Below are 18,519 nucleotides of genomic sequence, written 5' to 3' on the forward strand. Positions count from 1 at the left end.
GTTCACATGCCTACTGTCAAATGTAGCTTTTTAAATATATACTTTCCCTTTTATATACAAATAATAAGTTTCACCTAAAATATTATAGGCAATTTGTCATCTATCAATAGCCTGCATAATGTACTGTACATGCCCTGATGTCTCCCCCTTGCTTCGAGTTTCTCATATCCACAGTCTTTAGAGTTTTCCTCTGACCCTGGCTAAGAAAAACCCTGTCCCTGCCTGTGACCGTGTCCTTTCCGTCTCTACCAAAGGATATCAGCTGGGCTGGAATTAACAGCCTGAACATTAAAGTCCCTTAACAGATGTCTGCAGGATTGGACTAACAACATGCTTCACTGGGTCAGCCTCTGCAGCCACCAGGGTTTAATTTTTGTCAAGTCAGGTGTTTTAAAACTGGTATGCTACAACAGCCATGGGTTCTACAAGGGAAAAGCTGGCAGGGAAAAGAAGATGATGTACGTTTGCAAGCATGTGTATGGTAGCGGGTGGGTGGGGAACCATGGAAGAGCATTAGTCACTCTTTCCTGATGGGACTCAGACATGCTCCATCCATGTTTTACACAATCAGTTTCATACCACATTACCAACCGAGAACTCATTCACACCAAAACAAACACACAGTCAGAAAAACACACATATTCATGCAAACACATCCAGCAATATTTTCAAGAATAAAATGACATCCAGATAAACAAAATATTGCAGGTTTTTCCTCACAAAGTTATGCTAAAAAATGAAGGAATTACAGAATAGTGACTAGAGGACAATACGAAATGTACAGATATCTTGAAGTATACTCTTTTAGTGTTTTTATGCTCCACACACTGATGTAAGTGGTTCAATTTGACTAGACACTTGAAACTCACCTGTCTTTCAGTCACAGGTGAGAAGACAGGTTCAAGTATTTGGATGAACTGGTTCTACACTGAAACCAGCCACACAGTGGTTATTTCTTCCTTTAATGGCTTTATGTTTGCTGTTTGCAGCAAATTGTGTATCATACACTTTCAAAGTTTAAAAGAAATGCGCAAAAGCGCACAAGTAGCTACCTTTTCAATTGGAGTTCCTATTTAGTTTACAGCATAAATGGTTAATTCTGATAGAGAATACACAATTCAATTAATCATTGTAGTCTTAAAAGAATAAGTAGTCTACAAATATAAGACTATATAAACTAGCCATGCAGTAATATCTCAAACTTTAACTCACCTTATAAACATTCTCCGTTATACGGTGCACCTCGTCGGTCCGGGACATTTTGGAAGATTGCGTCAAAACCATAGACGGGAATTTGAATCTCTACTGCGGGAAAATGTTTCCGAGGAAATACAGGAGGAGGAGGAGAGGACACTGTATCATTCAAACAGAGAGTGTCGGAGGCAGAGGAGGATGCGGGAGCTTTTTATACGGAACTCTCTCACTGCGTCCATTGAAGCCCACGCGCAGCCGCCGGAGTGGTGGGAATCCACCGTGCGCGTTTATCACCGTCACTGGAACTGCGCTTGATATTCATACGGACTCCGCCTCTACTCTTCCTACAAGAGAACGTCCTGCAGACGTCCTGACAGAAGGGAGACGGGCAGTGAGCTCGCGCTAAACTGCGGGCGTTAGGGGCTGTTCACACCAAACCCGTACTTGCGTCCGGCCGCGCTGGCTGTTTTTCTATTTATTTATTTTTCTAGGTAAACATGCGCTAGATGGACTTCTTTGACCGCTGCGTTCAGCTGTTCAGCATCTTTTGACGCCGTGTCATGTAAAGTGGGAAATTTTAATAGCGTGTCTCGAGACACCTGCGTTCTTTTTTATTTGTTTATTCGAGTTTCGCTTTTTAGACGCAAGTACGCATTCGGTCGCTATAAAATTGCATTGCGCATGTGCAGTGTACTGTACTCCGTTTCGTTGGTTGTAATGGCAGCGTTCAAGTTTGCGTCGCGTCACTGGTATCGTGGAAAAGGTTTCAGGCACTGCCTGCCTCTGGACTAGAATCATGTAAAATCATGAAACCCATTCATGGGCTACTGATTTTTTCAATGCACAAGCACTCTCTCCATGCTTTCGTGGATATCTGTTCAGTGTTTACGAAACGGATTTCAGCGTTTAAAACGAAGCATTAAGAAATTATAAAGGCATTAACAGGATAAAATCCTTTTTTTAAAATTGCCTAAATTAAATCTGAACAAAGACTTTGTTAAAACGATTTCATAAAGTGTTGCATCCTCGAATATAGCCTACTGCGATTTTACGGGGGAAACCTGGTGCCCGAACATTATCAGCTCATCGTGAGTGAATTCCTGTGCATTAGATAGACTGAGTACTATGTAATAGTCTTTTGCGTAACAAATGGGGATTCCATTTCGAAATATGGCATTAGAGGATCTCTTTTTGATGTTTTGAAAAACACTTGCTTTATTTTTTATCCTCCCTGAAATAATGGTCACGACTACTTCGTAGTGTTCAGAGACTCACACAGGGACTGAAGGAGGATCGGATCAGATCGGATGGGTACTGGAGTGCGCATTTCACGCGTGGGCCTGCGCGTGTGAAGTAGGCAGGGATTCCTTTATGTCCCTCATCTCTGAGCAGCTCCTACCCACACACCACCAACACACAGTGTTTCACTGCTGCTCTCCCCCACTGCACCAAAACAGAACAGAGAACTACTACATAACCACATAGCCTACAGCTGTTCTGATGGAGGGGATTCAAACTGGCTAGGTTCAGAATTGAGCACTAACATGTTGCTTACTCTATCCACGGTTTTCCTGAATAAACTCTGAATGGCGCCATGATTATTCTCATAACCGCTGGACGGTTTTCTGGTTCTGGTCTCCATTGGAAACAACCAATACTAGTGTTCCAAACAGAGAAAAACATTGTGCAATTGTTGGCTGTCATAACAACTCAAAGTAATTAATGATTTCAAAGCAACCTCAGTTCATAGCTTCACGTCATCCACCCAATCCTTAAAGGTCGGGCTGGTTGCATAAATCTGATTTAGACTAGTCTTACAAGTTAGTACTCTAAAATTTTGGTCTTAACTTTTTCAGCCAGTTGCATAAAAACTTAGATCAGTCTAAACTGAGACAAAAATGTAAGTCTGCAGACCCCTAGGCTTACTTTTGTTTATGGAAAATAACAGTGTTACAGTAGTCAGGGCGTTGAGGGAAAGTTTACCCAAAAAAGAAAATCCAGTCATTGTTTACTCACCCCTGTGTTGCTGTACCCAATATTGACTTTCTTTCTTTTTCTCTCAACACAAAAGAAGTTGTGGAAAAATGTTGTGCTCAGTGATGTTACACAATGGCAGTTTATGGTGACTACCTCTTCATGCTTCAAAAGGACGCAAAAGTATAATTTAGAAGTTTAACAAATTATTCCACAAGACTCATTGTTCTGAAAGCATATGTTAAGGTTTGGTGAGAAACAAATCGAAAACGAATGCATTATTTAATGAAACTGTTGACCGACCATTACTTTCCTGTGCATGTTTATGACAGGGCATGAGAGCAACATTTTACACAGCCCCCATTCACGAGATGGGCCGTTCAACTGAAAACTCTTTTTTTTATTATCTAAAAACAGAACCACCATAGTGATACTAACAACAGAATACAACACAGCTGCACACAAATCAGACAACCAAACTTACTAAATATGTCTGATGGGTTTGTAGTCAAAGAACAGATGCATTTTTATGCCCAGACTTGTTTGTTTGAAATGGAGCACTCAATAGCTGCTTTTCTACCATCATGCCAAACAGTTCTCATTGCAAAACTGTGCCGATCCGGGACAGCTGGCGTGGTTAAGGTTTTTTTTTCCTACTGTGGTGTGGTGAAATCAGGGGAATGTACATAACAGATCTGTCTGTTGGTGACAAAATGAGAGGTAAACATTGGAGCAAGTGCGGCACGCTATGGAGGATGATCACACATTCCAGTTTTTAGGACTGCTTTATTCCCTGGTTTTACTCCGCTAACAAACAGCATAGACACATACCATGATGCAAAATGGAGAGTTAAGAGAAAAAAGCGAGAGGTTTACCATCATTTGCTGAGGGCTTATTTTGCCACCGGACAAGAACATGAAGAAAGGTAAAAGTTCACAGACTAGCTAAAAAGGATATTTATTGACAAAATATTATGAGTATTATATGAAAATATCGGTCTGATGGGGGAAACGCAGCTAATCAAACAGAGAGATAGAGGGGACGGGAATGTCGATCACTTCTCCATTTTGAACCAGTGTGTGTGTGTGACAGACCTCCGTCTGAAGAGAGTGAGACCTCAGCTAAAACATTTGGTAGGTGTAACATTCTCAGCCAAAATCAAGTAGTTTTAACTGGCTAGTGAGATGCTGGCTTCAATATACTGTTATGAGAAAGTTTTTTGACCGGTGCAAGTTCACAGCGAATGGAGTTACCCGGCATGATGCCGCAAATAGAAACCATGCGATTGACAGAATGTCCCTTCCCTCGTCACAGCTGCTTAGGAAAAAAACTCTGATTCACATAGAAAAGATAATTTTTATTGCATGTCATATTCCATCAGGTTAGGACACGGTGTGACTGTGGCTGCCTTTAGCCTCCTTTGTCTATCTCTCTCAGTTTGTTTGAGAACCCCAGTTCAAACAAAAAAGGCTGGACATAGAAATGCATCCATTCTCCGAATACAAACTCATCAGACTTATTTAGAAAGTTTGGCTCTGGTTTATGTGTAGCTGTGTTGTGTTCTGTTGTAAGTATCGCTGTGGCAGACCTGTTTTAGATAAACAAAAATGTTTGCCACTTGAACGCCCCTTCTCTTGTATTCTTCTACTATGCAAGTATTTAGCGTAGGGAAACTGTGTTGAGCACCCACTGTCATTGCCATTTTTTAAGTCGTTCAATGTCTTTCTTTTCCCACAATGCAAATGAGACTTTCTTACTAAAGACAGCTGTGAACTTCTTTTAAGCAACATGATTTCTCTGGCCTTTAGTTAGTCAGACCAATTGTTAGATGAAGTCTCAAGTAAATGGCTGTTTATGCAACCAGCCCCTTGACAAATTAGGCACTGACTTAGTTCAGAATGGCATACTACCCATAGCCTACTCCTACTAGTTTTGCCATTTCTGGATGCAGAAATAGTAAGAGTCGTATAAAAGTGCATTCCAAACTCAGCCACTGTCAAAAAAACAATCATCGCGACTCTCTAAAAGCATCAGTACTATGGAGCCACATGCTTTTTAGGATGATTTTTACAAATGTAATATGCTATACACTCTAGAGACGGTTGTGCATGAAAATCCCAGGAGATCTGCAGTTACAGAAATACTCAAACCAGCCTGTCTGGCACCAACAATCATGCTACTGTCTAAATCACTGAGATCAAATTTTTCCCCCACACTAATGGTTGATTTGAATGTTAACTGAAGCTCCTAACCCATATCTGCATGATTTTATACATTACACTGCTGCCACAAGTTTGGCTGATTAGATACTCGCATGAATAAGTAGATGTACAGGTGTATCTAATAAAGTGGCCGGTGAGTGTAGGTCCTAACATTGCTAAATTTGATATCCCAAAATCCTGCACATGCGGTACGCTGGTTGGTTGAAAGAATAAATACGGCATGTGATGGAGTGGGTAAAGGCAGTAATTAGTATATAATAGTACAAATTATGACTCCATTTCTAGTAAGAAATAAACATTGCAGATTCTAAATATTTGCTTGGTTATGTCTTAAGCTCATTAGAAATAGTTTTAGATCATTAGACATGACATATTGCCTTGTAAGGCCATCCTAAACCAGCATCCTTACAAGGAACATTCATATCTAATTTACTGTCAGTTTGAGAGCAGGAAACATTAAGACAGTTGCCTAAATTTAAGCTTTACAGACAGTGGTTTTGTATGATGTTATCTCTTAAGTCTTTTTCAAGATGGCGCCACAGATGGTTGCTTAGGTGTGGAGCTCTGAGCTCTTTTTGATACTTTTGTTTGTTTGTCATGTTTTTTGTCACTATTTCCTGATCAGTTTTACCAAGTTTTTTTTTTGCCAGTGTTTGATTATTCTGACATTTTATTAGACATCTTAGTCGGAGGAGCAGCAGTGCTCTACAAGCAATCCAAAAGACGCACGCCAGGGAAGAGAGCCGGCGCGCTTGTGAAGCTTCATCAATGTGGCTTTCAGACTCCGCTGTAGAGTATTCATCTGGCGAATGTCCACGCCCTCACCAAAAAAAAAACGGACAAACTGCTTCTGCTCACTCAAACAAATAAGGATTTTTGGGTGGCCTGGGTAGCTCAGCGAGTAAAGACGCTGACTACCACACCTGGAGTCACGACTTCGAATCGAGGGCGTGCTGAGTGACTTCAGCCAGGTCTCCTATGCAACCAAATTGGCCCGGTTGATAGGGAGGGTAGAGTTACATGGGGTAACCTCCTCGTGGTTGCTATAATGTGGTTCTCGCTCTCGGTGGGGCATGTGGTGAGTTGTGCGTGGATGCCGCGGAGGATAGCGTGAAGCCTCCACACACGCTATGTCTCCACGGTAACACGCTCAACAAGCCACATGATAAGATGCGCGGATTGACGGTCTCAGACACGGAGGCAACTGAGATTCGTCCTCTGCCACCCGGATTGAAAATAACAAAAATAGGACTTTTCTAACTCTGCTGCTCTGTGTTTCATGGAAACCTGGCTGAATGAAGCCATCCCGGACAGCGTGTTTCATCTGCTAGACTTCCAGCTGTTCAGAGTGGATTGCGTTGTGGAATCATCAGGGAAAATGAGAGGCTGTGGAACATGATTTTACATCAACGAAAGTTGGTGTACAGATGTAACAGTGTTGAAGAAAATGTGCTGTCCTAATTTAGATGTGCTCTTCATCAACTGCAAGCCTTTCTACTCGCCATGGGAGTTTTCCTCGTTCATTCTGGTAAGTGTGTACATCCCGCCAAAAGCGTGCGTGAATGCAGCGTTGCAACAGCTGGCTGATCACATCAAAGACACGGAACAACAACACCCGAACTCACTTATTATTATTCTGGGAGATTTTAATAAAGCTAACCTCACCCATGAACTGCCAATATACAAACAACACATCACATGCCCCACCAGAGACAGAAATATACTGGACCACTGCTACACCACCATAAAGGATGCATATCGCTCTGTCCCACGTGCAGCTTTAAGACTCTATGATCACTGTCTGGTTCATCTTCTCCCGACCTACAAGCAGAAACTAAAATCAGCTAAGCCTGTAGTAAGGACTGTAAAAAGATGGACTAATGAAGCAGAGCTGGAACTGCAAGCCTACTTTGACTGCACTGATTGGAGTGTTTTTAAAGCTGCAGCCACAGACCTGGACAAGCTCACAGATACTGTGACATCATATATCGGTTTCTGTAAGGATATGTGCATCCCTATTAGGATATTTTTATCATTCAATAACGATAAACCATGGTTTACAGGAAAAGTCAGACAGCATAATCATGCCAAAGAGGATGCTTACAGAAGTGGGGATAAAATACTGTACAACCAGGCCAGGAACACACTTATTCAGGAAATCAGAGTGGCTTAAAGAAGCTACTCTGAAAAGCCAGTTTTCAGCCAACGATCTTGCATCTGTGTGGAAAGGCCTGAAAAGCATCACCAAGTACAAGACACCTCCCCCTCGATCTGTAGAGAGTCAACTAATGGCTGATAAACTGAATGTGTTTTACTGCATGTTTGAAAAGCCCAGTCTCACACACCTCCTCCACTCTGCTCTGATCTTCACTTCACACACACACCAACACCTCCTGGAACCACCCTCCTCCCCCTCCTGTAACTCAATCTGCACTTATGATCTGGGAGGAGGATGTGTGCCATATCTTTCCGAAACAAAAGACAAGGAAAGCTTAAGGGCCAGATGGTGTTTCACCTGCCTGTCTGAAAGTCTGCACTGACCAACTGGCTCCCATATTCACACAGATTTTCAATAGATCATTGGAGCAGTGTGAAGTACCCTGCTGCTTCAAACGCTCCACCATCATTCTGTGGTCATGAAGTCGTTAGAGAGACTGGTTTTGGCCTACCTGAAGGACATCATTGGACCCCCTTCCATGTGCTTACAGAGCAAACAGGTCTGTTTATGATGCTGTCAGTGTGGGACTGCATTATATCCTGCAACACCTCGACAGACCTGGGACTTATGCAAGGATTCAATTTGTGGACTTCAGTTAAGCCTTAGATACCATCATGCCTGATCTTCTCTCAACCAAACTGACCCAGCTCTCCGTGCCCACCCCAATCTGTCGATGGATCACCAGCTTTCTGACAGATAGGCAGCAGCTAGTGAGACTGGGGAAACTCACATCCAGGACCTTCACTATTAGCACTGGTGCTCATAAGGGATGCGTTCTTTCTCCACTGCTCTTCTGCCTATACACGTATGACTGCACCACAAAGGACACCACTGTCAAGCTCCTGAGGTTTGCAGACAACACCACAGTCATCGGCCTCATCCGCAGTGGTGACAAGTCTGCATACAGATGGGAGGTTTAACAGCTGGCTGTCTGGTGCGGTCACAACAACCTTTAGCTGAACACGCTCAAAACAGTGGAGATGAGGACATCCAGGAACAGTTTTTAACCCTCAGGCCTTTTTCCACATGAACAATTAAACCTCCTCAGGACTCCCCCATAGTGCAGTAATGTAAATACATACTGTATCTCATGTACATATGTAAATTCACATATTTAATTCAATAACTGTACATACCCCTACCTTGCACATACATTACCACTTGCACATGTACATATGCCATTCTGTTATATGTCCTATTATTTGTGTGTCTATTTATACTCTTACCTTGTTTTATATTCTGTGTCTCACTGTAATTTTCTGTGTGCACTTGTTTCTCCTATCACCAAAAAAAATAAAAAATTCCTTGTGTACGTGAAAACACTTGGCAATAAAGCTCATTCTGATTCTGATTCTTAAGGAACCTAGCTTTAGATCAGCTTCCAAGGCACCTTGGTGTCTTCCTACCTATTGTACCTTAGCTGTAGTGCAAGCCTATGCATCCTTGAGACCCAAATGCTGCAGAGTTTAATTCTGACTCTGCTCTTACACACCTGTCTGTAATTTTCAAGTATATCCTGAAGACCTTGATTGGCTTGTTCAATTGTGTTTGATTAGGGTTGGAGCTAAACTCTGCAGGATAATGGCCCCTTCAGGAGTGGCTGAGTGGATCTGAATAACTCTACTATACTGCCTTAAGGTTTCAGACACATTCTCCAGAGTTTAGGTCAAACTCTAACACACCTGTCTGTAATTTTCAAATGAATGCTCAAGAACTTGACTAGCTACATCATCAGGTGTGTTTGATTGGCAAACTCAGATCTCCAAGCACAGGATAGAGCATCCCTCTAGTCTAGTGTTTCTCTGTTTTAAAGGTCAAGTGAGAGAGTAAAGTGCATTTAATGGTACATGCTCTTTGATTGCAAAGGTCAAGAAATCCATTCTGATACAATGGGCAATTTGCTTTCTTTCTTTTTTCTTTTTTTAGGCTATTCAGCTGTACATAACTCACAGACACACTGAAAAACCCATAAAGGTTCCTGGGAAATGTGTATAACATTAGAGAGACCTGTTTGGCGTGCTCACAATCAAATTCACTGTTGATTGGCAAATGGCCATCATGTTCCTCAAGATACACAACTGTTCTTATTAACAATGATGGCAAGTCTGACAAAGACACTGCATGCAAATTTTAAAGTCAATCTGACCAACGGTTCGGTAGTTAGAGACACTACTGCATTGTTTCCAGTTATAATGCCACCAAGTGGCCAAGCCCTGTAACTTTTTCTGTTTGTTTTCAGATTGAGACTTGATATAAGTGAGTCAAGATTGGTGAAAATATCTCAGTCCGTTTAAGAGTTATATCTATTTACGTAAAGGCAGAGACATTGTCGGCCTGTTTTTGGCACTTACAGTCGAAATTTTGCCATGTTCCTTCTAATCGTATAGAGCTTGCTTACCGTGCTTCTATCGGTGGTTTCGTTCCAATCGGACAAATGGCCTAGAAGCAATTCACAAAAGTATTTATCATGGGTTAGCATGGTGTTGATGACACATATAAAGTTTTGTAACGATACGCCAATGTGTTAATTAAATACAGCATTTTATGACAAAATTCAAGATGGCTGACATGGGAAAATTGGGTATCATTCGACTCGGTATGTCGCACTGAATCTAAAGAGACCAGGTTCGTGATTTTTGGCCAAAGCTTTCAATAATTATAAGCCAAAATAGCAGTAGGGGACACTGCATGTCACCTCAGGGCATGATGGCCATGACAGTACCAACTTTCTTCAAAATCCGTCAAAGTGTTGCGGAGATACAGCCTCAAGTCCAATTTTGCGTGTTCTAATTTGAATTCGTTGAAGCGCCATTTGAAAATGGTTTGGTCTATTAACTTGAATTCCATTGCACTGTCTACTGAGTATCTGTGCAAAATTTGGTGAAAATCGGATGAACGGCCTAGGACGAGTTTTAAAAAGTATGTTTTTCTGAAAATTCAAAATGGGGGAAAATCTAGTCAGGAGGAAATAGAAACCATGGTATGCTTTCAACTCGGCATGAGCTCAGGAATCAGGGGAAAAAATAAATAAATATATATATAAAATATATATTATATATTTTTTGTTTTTAATTTAATTTTGTCTCTAAGACTAACGGTTCAAAAATTATTAGCGTAAACATGAGTGAAACTTTGACCTGTTGGTGGCGTTTGAGCTAGACACTCCAAATTTGCTGTGTTATCAGTTTGGAGTCAGACTTTTTTTCATCTTTCCCACAAACGGTTCTATGGGCTGCCATAGACTTCCATGGCAGAATAATAATAATAACACTAACAAACATAATAAAGGTCTTCGCCCTTTCATTGCTTGATCCCTAATAAATAGCAACAAAGCAGAACAGCTCGATACAGACACCTAAAACCAGCATCTCTTTAGAGCAACTGTATCTGATTAACAGGAAGGTGTATTTGGGCTCTTCCCTACTGAATAAAAAAAACTTGTTTGTATGGTTTCCTGATCAGCTGTCAAAAGCCCAAAACCCCTCTAAAACCGGCAAGCCAGACCAGCAAACAAGGTTAGGCTCTTTTAGCAGGATTCTCAATGATACAATGGAAAACTCCCTTTAAATTTGAAAGTCTTCATGTAAATAAGTTTAGATTAGTAACAAAGAAGCTCTTACATATTAGTGGAGACTTTTTTCTGCCCCCAGAACCAAAATGTGCCGCTAAAGCATTTAAAATGTGTAGGAGCCCTATTACACAGGATATATTTCATTTTGTGTTCACCAAGCTCAGTTGCTGTCTTTACTACGTGTTCTTAACACCTCTCTTCTTCATTGATCAATGTCTTTTGTCTGACAATGTAACAGTATGAAACTGCTTCACACTGAGCACTGGTGGGGCTGCTGCCCACTCCCATAGTGCTTTGTGTCAGGTGAGAACAAAAAAATAGCTGGCACTACACTGTCATCTAGTGGTCGCTGTGTAGACTTGTTTTCTCCTTTAAGCACAACAGGAATGAAAAATGTTTTAATAAAATGTATTGTTGCAGAATAACAAAATAAAAAGAGGAAGACAGATCATAAGCCAATAGTCTTATTAAAAAACAGTAATAATCTAACACAGAGAAAAAAATAGATGAAACCTATGAAAAAATGAGTTAAAATAAGCAAAATCAGAAAAGAGAAAATAGCACTAATCATGGTTTCAGTATTTTGCTTGTATACATCATATCCTTTGTTTGTATGCTTCATAAATGCAAACCATACTTTGTGCAGCATACTCTGATCATTCGGAGCAGAAACTGATAATTTTCTTCTCGAACCCCTCTTAATTGTAGAATGCATTTAGAACATTATGTAAAAGGAGGTCTTACAAGGTTGTGGCATATTTACATGTAATAGCTTACAGCTAGGTCTGCAAGTCTGGCAAATGTTTTGTCCTGCCCTATGTGTATATACAGTACAGTGGTGTTTTAGTAAACTTGACAATGATGTTGCTGTTGTTTTACACCTGAATTTTCCCCTTAAAAATAAGGATATGTTTATTTATCCTTCTGTTAATCAGTTTTACTTGTCATGGGTAGTTTTTGAAGTCATCTTACAGCAAATTGAGAAGTCTGTAAAGTTAATTGGCTTATTCTAATAATGGAAATGCTTTGGCTGCTTTCAGTTTTCTGTTCTAGATTAAGAATGTTCAGCTACCACTTTACTCATAGCCTGTGTATATAATGCCTTATAATACACAAAATCATCGTAGTATGTTCTCATAAACAGTTTAACCATTTATAACACACTATGATACATACCTATTCATGGTTATCATGCATTAAAATACATGAACACCCAAATTATTATTATACTTTTTAAACAAGTAACCATGAAAAGGTAAGTATATAATGCACTAATACTTAGGTTATGACTATTTATGAAAAGATAATACAAATTACCAAGTGTATTATAAGTGATATGAATTATGAAAACATATATTATATAGAAAGTGCTGCCATAACCAAAATATGGAGCTGAATCCGGTAATTTAGACACTAAAGGTTGGAAATAAGTTGTGACATAGATTGTAATAGTAAAAGTGAAGCATGCATTAGAAAGTTAGGCTTTGTCATAAGCCTGTGATATATAATTGAAAGATTAGACAAAACTGTAGGGCAACTACAAAGACCAGGCACCGTTAAGAATAATCTTCATACTATACTAAATGGCATAAAGTATACTGTTTGTGTATATGTATATACAATTAAAAAATGCTATGGATGTAGAGTCTTCAACATTTAAGAATGTGAGGACTGTCAATCCCTCCCCAGAGTCTTCGTTTGGAGTGAGCCCTTTGGGTCTCCAGTGGAACAGACATGGAGGGGTGACAAACGGCAGGTGGACAGATCTGAATTTACACCGCCAGCATCTCTCGCTCTGACTTCTTCTTCATCCTCTCCTTCTCCCGTACTGGAACATTAAAAAACTTGATTCTCAATCAATTCTCAAGAAAGCATGGTGTTAGTAGCCATACTGGATTGTTTGTAAATATTTGGCTGCGTCCAATTCGCGCACTTCTACTATGCACTATAAGTATGTACTTGGCTGGTGAAGGGAAATTTAGTGTTAAGATCTAGCTAAATTCGACATTTATTTATTTTTTATTAATTACTTATTACATGACATTTAGGTTCAGACATTAAAAAACTGCCACAGGAGCTTTGGTCTTGCATTTGGTATTTTTCAATATTTGAAAACCATCACAAACTTCTCATGTTGCGCAAGGGCTGTGCGAAATATTAGCCAAAAATGCATGGATGCATATTTTGAAAATGCACCACAAATAGTATTCTATCTGGTCACCATTGGCATACTATTTTCATCAAGTACAGCATTCTGCACAGTTTGGCATATGTAGTGTATAGAAATGTTTAAATAATTGAACAGAATAATATGGAATATATATATATATATATATATATATATATATATATATATATATATATATATATATATATAAATGCTGTCTATTGCAATAATTGTAAGAATAATATGGAAGTGTGCTTTTCCTAACATGGCATACATATGAGTGTGTGAGCACACACCTGGTTCTTGCTCTGGAACCTCTGGTAGCTCTTCTCCAGGCACCTCAGGAAGTTCAAGGTCAGTATCTCCCTGAGAACATGCAAAAAAACAAAAAAGATGAAAACAGACCTGTTCTAACACAGCGACTGACACAACATCAGTAACAAGGGCTGTCATGATGATAATAAGATGCCTTTTAAACTGTTCTGAGAATGATAATAAGGTGCCTTTTAAACTGTTCTGAGACCAGTTTCCTTCCGAGGTCCATTCTTACAAAAACGCTGTTGGTTTAGCCATTTACGGAATAGGCAGCAAGGCAGCTGCCTTAGCTTTCGGATGCAGCCAGTGCCTAATATCACTCTGTCATTCTTCCTGTCTCACACACACCTGGGTAATGGCCTCCAGCTCTGCGAGCACAGCATCCTCATCCTCCTGGGTCAGAGATCCTGCCAGCATCTCATCAATTTGCTGCACAAGCCAGACAAGAAAGAATGAGAAGAAAAAAACTCACATGCCTCCAGTCAGTGGTGATTCCAAAGCAATGTAAGACTGTAACCAACATTAAAGGTGAAGTGTGTACTTTGAAATTGATAAATAATGACTGTTTTCAAAGAGGTTAGTTCTGCTCTAAACTTCTGCCATTGGTTGCACCAATGTTGCTGTGTCAAGCTGATCGGGATAATCAATCACAGTACCGTAATGATTGATAGCACTACAGAGTGACAGCATTTACATATTTGAATCCACCTAAATGGCTTGCTTATAGTTGCTGGAGAATTTGAACATAGAAAGAATTAGACAATTTAGCTTTAAAACATACAAAGCCAACTGAGATTCCTGTATGTGAATTAATAGGACATTGTATCCTTTACTGATAATTAAAGTAAAATTTACCTTCTGATACTCAATGGCATCGTGTGTTTCATCCATGATCCTTTCCACATCGTCAATGGACAGCATCTGGTTGGGGCAGAGAAGAAAAGAGATACAGACAGTGACATAAAATAAGAAAGAAACACAACTTTTATATCTTTAAATCAGATCCACATTGCAAACTACTGATAAGGTTGCACAGTTAAATTCACCACTAGTTTGTACCAAGAATGTGTTCATGACTGAGAATAACAGCTGTTTAGAGATTAAAGAACATAGGAATATGAATGCATACACAACGAATAAGCCAATAATCTACACTCGTAATTTTCAAGAGTATGAACCCATAGCAGATGTTCTCATTACGTACCTCATGCATTTTCTTCAGGCAGTCATTACCAACCTTCAGTCCTTCAATGACCTTCATCTCTATTTGGGCAAATTCAATATCTTGTACCTGTAAACAAAAGCATTTGCATGAAGAATGGCAGACAATTACATCCTGTATTTGAACACAAAAAGGAAAAAGAGAACTGTGCAAACAAATGCAAAGTTGCAAACAACTCTCTGATTAGATGGAGGGCACATCAGATATTCAGATATGTCAAATCCAAAAAACTCAGCATTAGATCTGTTTGATTTACCATCCGCTCGAGGTTGCTTATCTGATTTTCTGTTTTGTCCAGCAGTTGATCCTGGTAGCGTTTCTTTTTGAGGAGTAGGAGTGCTTTCCTGAACAGACACAAAACATCATATTATAAAGTGTTCTGCTTGACCCTCCTAGTTCTACATGTAACACAAGGAGTGACATGATCACACTCACTCTTTCTTTCCATCTTTCAACAACTGTTTGGCCAGTTGTCGCTCTTTTCCCATCTGAAATGTGATCTTCTTCTGATACTGCTTCAGTTTATCTCTCTGCTGCTTCAGTTGCTGCTCACACAGACAAATAAATGCAGAGAAATTAAATTACAAAATTAAAAAATGAATAAAAAAAACAGAGGCTAAATGAGCAGTAATGCTCCAGTAGCTGCCCTGTTCCTTGAGCTGGTCATAAATTTGGTCATCAGAGCAATCAAGCTTGAAATCTGGATTGTGCCTAAAGACTTCAATGGCAAGATGTACAGTGAAAAAGGAATATATTTTGGTCTGTCCTCACCTAAAATTGATTGGATCGCTTCAGAAGGCATGGATTAAACAACTGGAATCATATGGATTAATTGTTTGCTGCATTTATATACTTTTTGGAGCTTCAAAGTTTTGGTCACCATTCACTTGCATTGTATGGACCTACAGATCTAAGATGTTCTTTTAAAAAATCTTTGTTTGTGTTCTGCAGAAGAAAGAAGGTCATATACATCTTTTTTTGGGGTGAACTATTCTTTTAAAGCCACCATTATCAGACCCATAAATTAAGTAAGTTAACAAACTACACCCTTTAACAACCCCTTTATGGCCCTTATACTTGGTGTGATATTCTGTAAACACCGAGCAATATGAGTAACACCACCCTCTCACCCACACAAATTTCCATTTAAAGCAAATGGAAACCACTGTTAAAACAATCCAATCCACCTGACAATACATTTAGGTTTATCCAGAACATTTTAAATGGGAGATGTGTATATACACATAAAAAAGGTCTATAAACAGAAAAGGATGATAAAACTGTTAACTTCTCCTATCAACATGATTAGCCAGTTAGCATCTGTCTAACCCACCAGCACAGCCTTGTCTTGCTCGGTCACCCGAGTTGCTTTCTTTTTCCCGAAAAGATTTCCCATTTCGATGCCGCATCCCCGCCACTATATGTCTAGACAGGGGTGTTGTATCTAAGATTTAGAAAAAGGTAATTCCACAGGCCTGTCTGGCCATAACAGTAACAGTGAAGACTGATCTTCAGAAAACAGCAGCCCCTGCCTACCGGAAGTTTGGTACTTACAAAATAAAAGCCTTTTATGTTACAGAAATGTAATAATAACAATAATAATAATAATATCGATTTTATATGATATAATAGTGTACATTATATAATATTTTATTATACAGCATAAACATGATACATTATATGTAAGTACTCCATATTATATTTAACCGCTGTGCGTCAATAAAAAAAGGACAAAATGTCCGCGTCAAAAAACTGCGATAATAATATAACATATTAATATTATTTTCCACTTTCAATTAGTTAATTTTTTAACCAACACCAGTTCTGATCATAACTTTTCCATATTCTAAATGCTAAGGGGAGTTTATTTATTTATTTATTTGGATTATCACAGTCTGGGATATGTCAATATAGCAACAACATTGATTTTGATGCATTGTTATTTTTTGTGCAATGTCCGTTTATAAAAAAATAATAATAAAAAAATACTCACACTCAGGACTTTAGAGGACAAAAATGTTTGCGTCAAAAAACTGCCATAAAAATATTATATATTAATATTATTTTCCACTTTCACTGACTTTGATTCTTTTTTGACCAACATCAGTCCAGTCCTGATCATAACTACCAAATATTCATTCAGTTTCAGAATTTTAACCCTTTAAATGCCAGATTGTTTACATAATGCCACTGTTGTTTTTACACACACACACACACACACACACACACACACACACACACACACACACACATTTCTCAATACACACATGCAAAACACACTATGACATCCATACCAACACACCCACTCAATTTTAGCTGCATCATTTATTCAGTTGGCCTGCAGTGCTCTATGATACAGCAAACAAAAAACAGGAAAAAAGCATGTATTTGCTCCATAGGCTAAACATGAGGGAAAATGGCACCATCTGGTGGAAAATATTAAAAAATTTAAAATTTGAAGCCAGGGCTCCGGAATGAAAGCATAATATCACAGAATTCATGATTTTCATGAAATATTGCCATTTTAATGGGTTTCAGTGGGGACATTTTTGTCCTGAAGGTCCTGAGTGTAACTGTTTTGTGTACACAGTGTATTATAGATGTATTATAGGAACTGAGGTTGAAATATCAAAATTCCTCCAAAAATACACACCTTTGGTAAAATGTATGCCGTTGGCATTAACACAGCCAACAAATGTCCTGAAGGATGCACAAGGGTTAATGATTACATAGAATTAATCACCAAACTGTAGGTGTAGTGTTGTTAGTGATACTCAGGGTTGGGAGGGTTACTTTTGAAATGTATTCCACTACAGATTACAGAATACATGCTGTAAAATGTCATTTGTAATGTATTCTGTTAGATTACTCAAGGTCAGTAATGTATTCTAAATACTTTGGATTACTTCTTCAGCACTGGTAGATTTTTTTCACTTGTTTTGACGATAAAAATTCTGCCAGTACAGTAAGACAAAATACACATGTTAAAAATACATTATCTGAAAAACCTAAATATCTTATGCAGTGTTGTTTCTAAAACAAGATAAATCAAACTGATCTTGTTTTAAGGATTTTTAGATATTTCTACAGGAAAACAATACAAAAATTATTATCAAGAATATGATTTTTGCCCTAATATCAAAGGTCTTACTAGAAAAAAAGAAATTATAATCCAACGTGAATTTTCTTGATAAGAAAATATGATCGTGCCTGGTAACGTGTGCATGTAAAATGGCTAGAAATAGCATTTTAGCTTAGCATAAAGCTGACAATTTACACAAGGTTTATTTCTATTTCTTCTGCTCCAAACTTACTTCAGACTTACTTCTCTGTCTGCTTGTATAAATGTAACACATCATAAGAAAGAGTTTCACTACTGTTCAAATGCACTTTAGATCGCATCATTTATATGTATACATGTTTTCCAACTTAAAGGACTAATTATTAAATGAAACAAATGACAATAAAATGCAAAGTAATCTCTCCAGTAATCCAAATATTTTTTGAATGTAACTGTATTCTAATTACCAATTATTTAAATTGTAACTGTAGTGGAATACAGTTACTAATATTTTGTATTTTAAATACGTAATCCCGTTACATGTATTCTGTTACTCCCCAACACTGATGATACA

General features: G+C 38.8%; 2 protein-coding genes across 9 annotated transcripts in view; both read right to left on the reverse strand.

The window, feature by feature from the left end:
* Positions 1-2,005, reverse strand: part of LOC127426939 (brain-specific angiogenesis inhibitor 1-associated protein 2-like) — a 79,816-nt gene extending 77,811 nt beyond the window's left edge. For 4 of the 8 annotated variants that reach the window (XM_051674149.1, XM_051674148.1, XM_051674144.1 and 1 more), the window contains exon 1: positions 1,213-2,003. In XM_051674149.1, coding sequence (XP_051530109.1) covers positions 1,213-1,284 — 72 coding nt within the window. In that variant the 5' untranslated portion in view covers positions 1,285-2,003. Of the gene's footprint in view, positions 1-1,212 lie in introns of all 8 variants that reach the window. The other 4 variants (XM_051674145.1, XM_051674142.1, XM_051674143.1 and 1 more) reach the window with 3 other exon arrangements.
* A 9,562-nt stretch (positions 2,006-11,567) lies between these two features.
* LOC127426955 (charged multivesicular body protein 6) lies at positions 11,568-16,425 on the reverse strand. The gene is made up of 8 exons (XM_051674177.1): positions 16,218-16,425; positions 15,320-15,429; positions 15,141-15,228; positions 14,867-14,953; positions 14,518-14,583; positions 14,011-14,091; positions 13,644-13,713; positions 11,568-13,008 (listed from the first exon to the last, which is right to left on the reverse strand). Exons 1-8 carry the CDS (start codon positions 16,278-16,280, stop codon positions 12,953-12,955), a joined length of 621 nt encoding a protein of 206 aa, XP_051530137.1. The 5' UTR covers positions 16,281-16,425; the 3' UTR covers positions 11,568-12,952.
* Positions 16,426-18,519: the final 2,094 nt, after the last annotated feature.

Source organism: Myxocyprinus asiaticus, chromosome 36 (assembly GCF_019703515.2).
Source record: "Myxocyprinus asiaticus isolate MX2 ecotype Aquarium Trade chromosome 36, UBuf_Myxa_2, whole genome shotgun sequence".
Lineage (NCBI taxonomy): Eukaryota > Metazoa > Chordata > Actinopteri > Cypriniformes > Catostomidae > Myxocyprinus > Myxocyprinus asiaticus.

Coding starts and splice junctions, on each gene's coding strand:
- LOC127426955 (XM_051674177.1), bottom strand. CDS start 16,280: ATGGGAAATCTTTTCGGGAAAAAGAAAGCAACTCGGGTGACCGAGCAA. Junction 15,430..16,217: donor AGCAAGACAAGGCTGTGCTG/GTGGGTTAGACA, acceptor CTGTGTGAGCAG/CAACTGAAGCAGCAGAGAGA. Junction 14,584..14,866: donor GCCTGAAGAAAATGCATGAG/GTACGTAATGAG, acceptor TGCCCCAACCAG/ATGCTGTCCATTGACGATGT.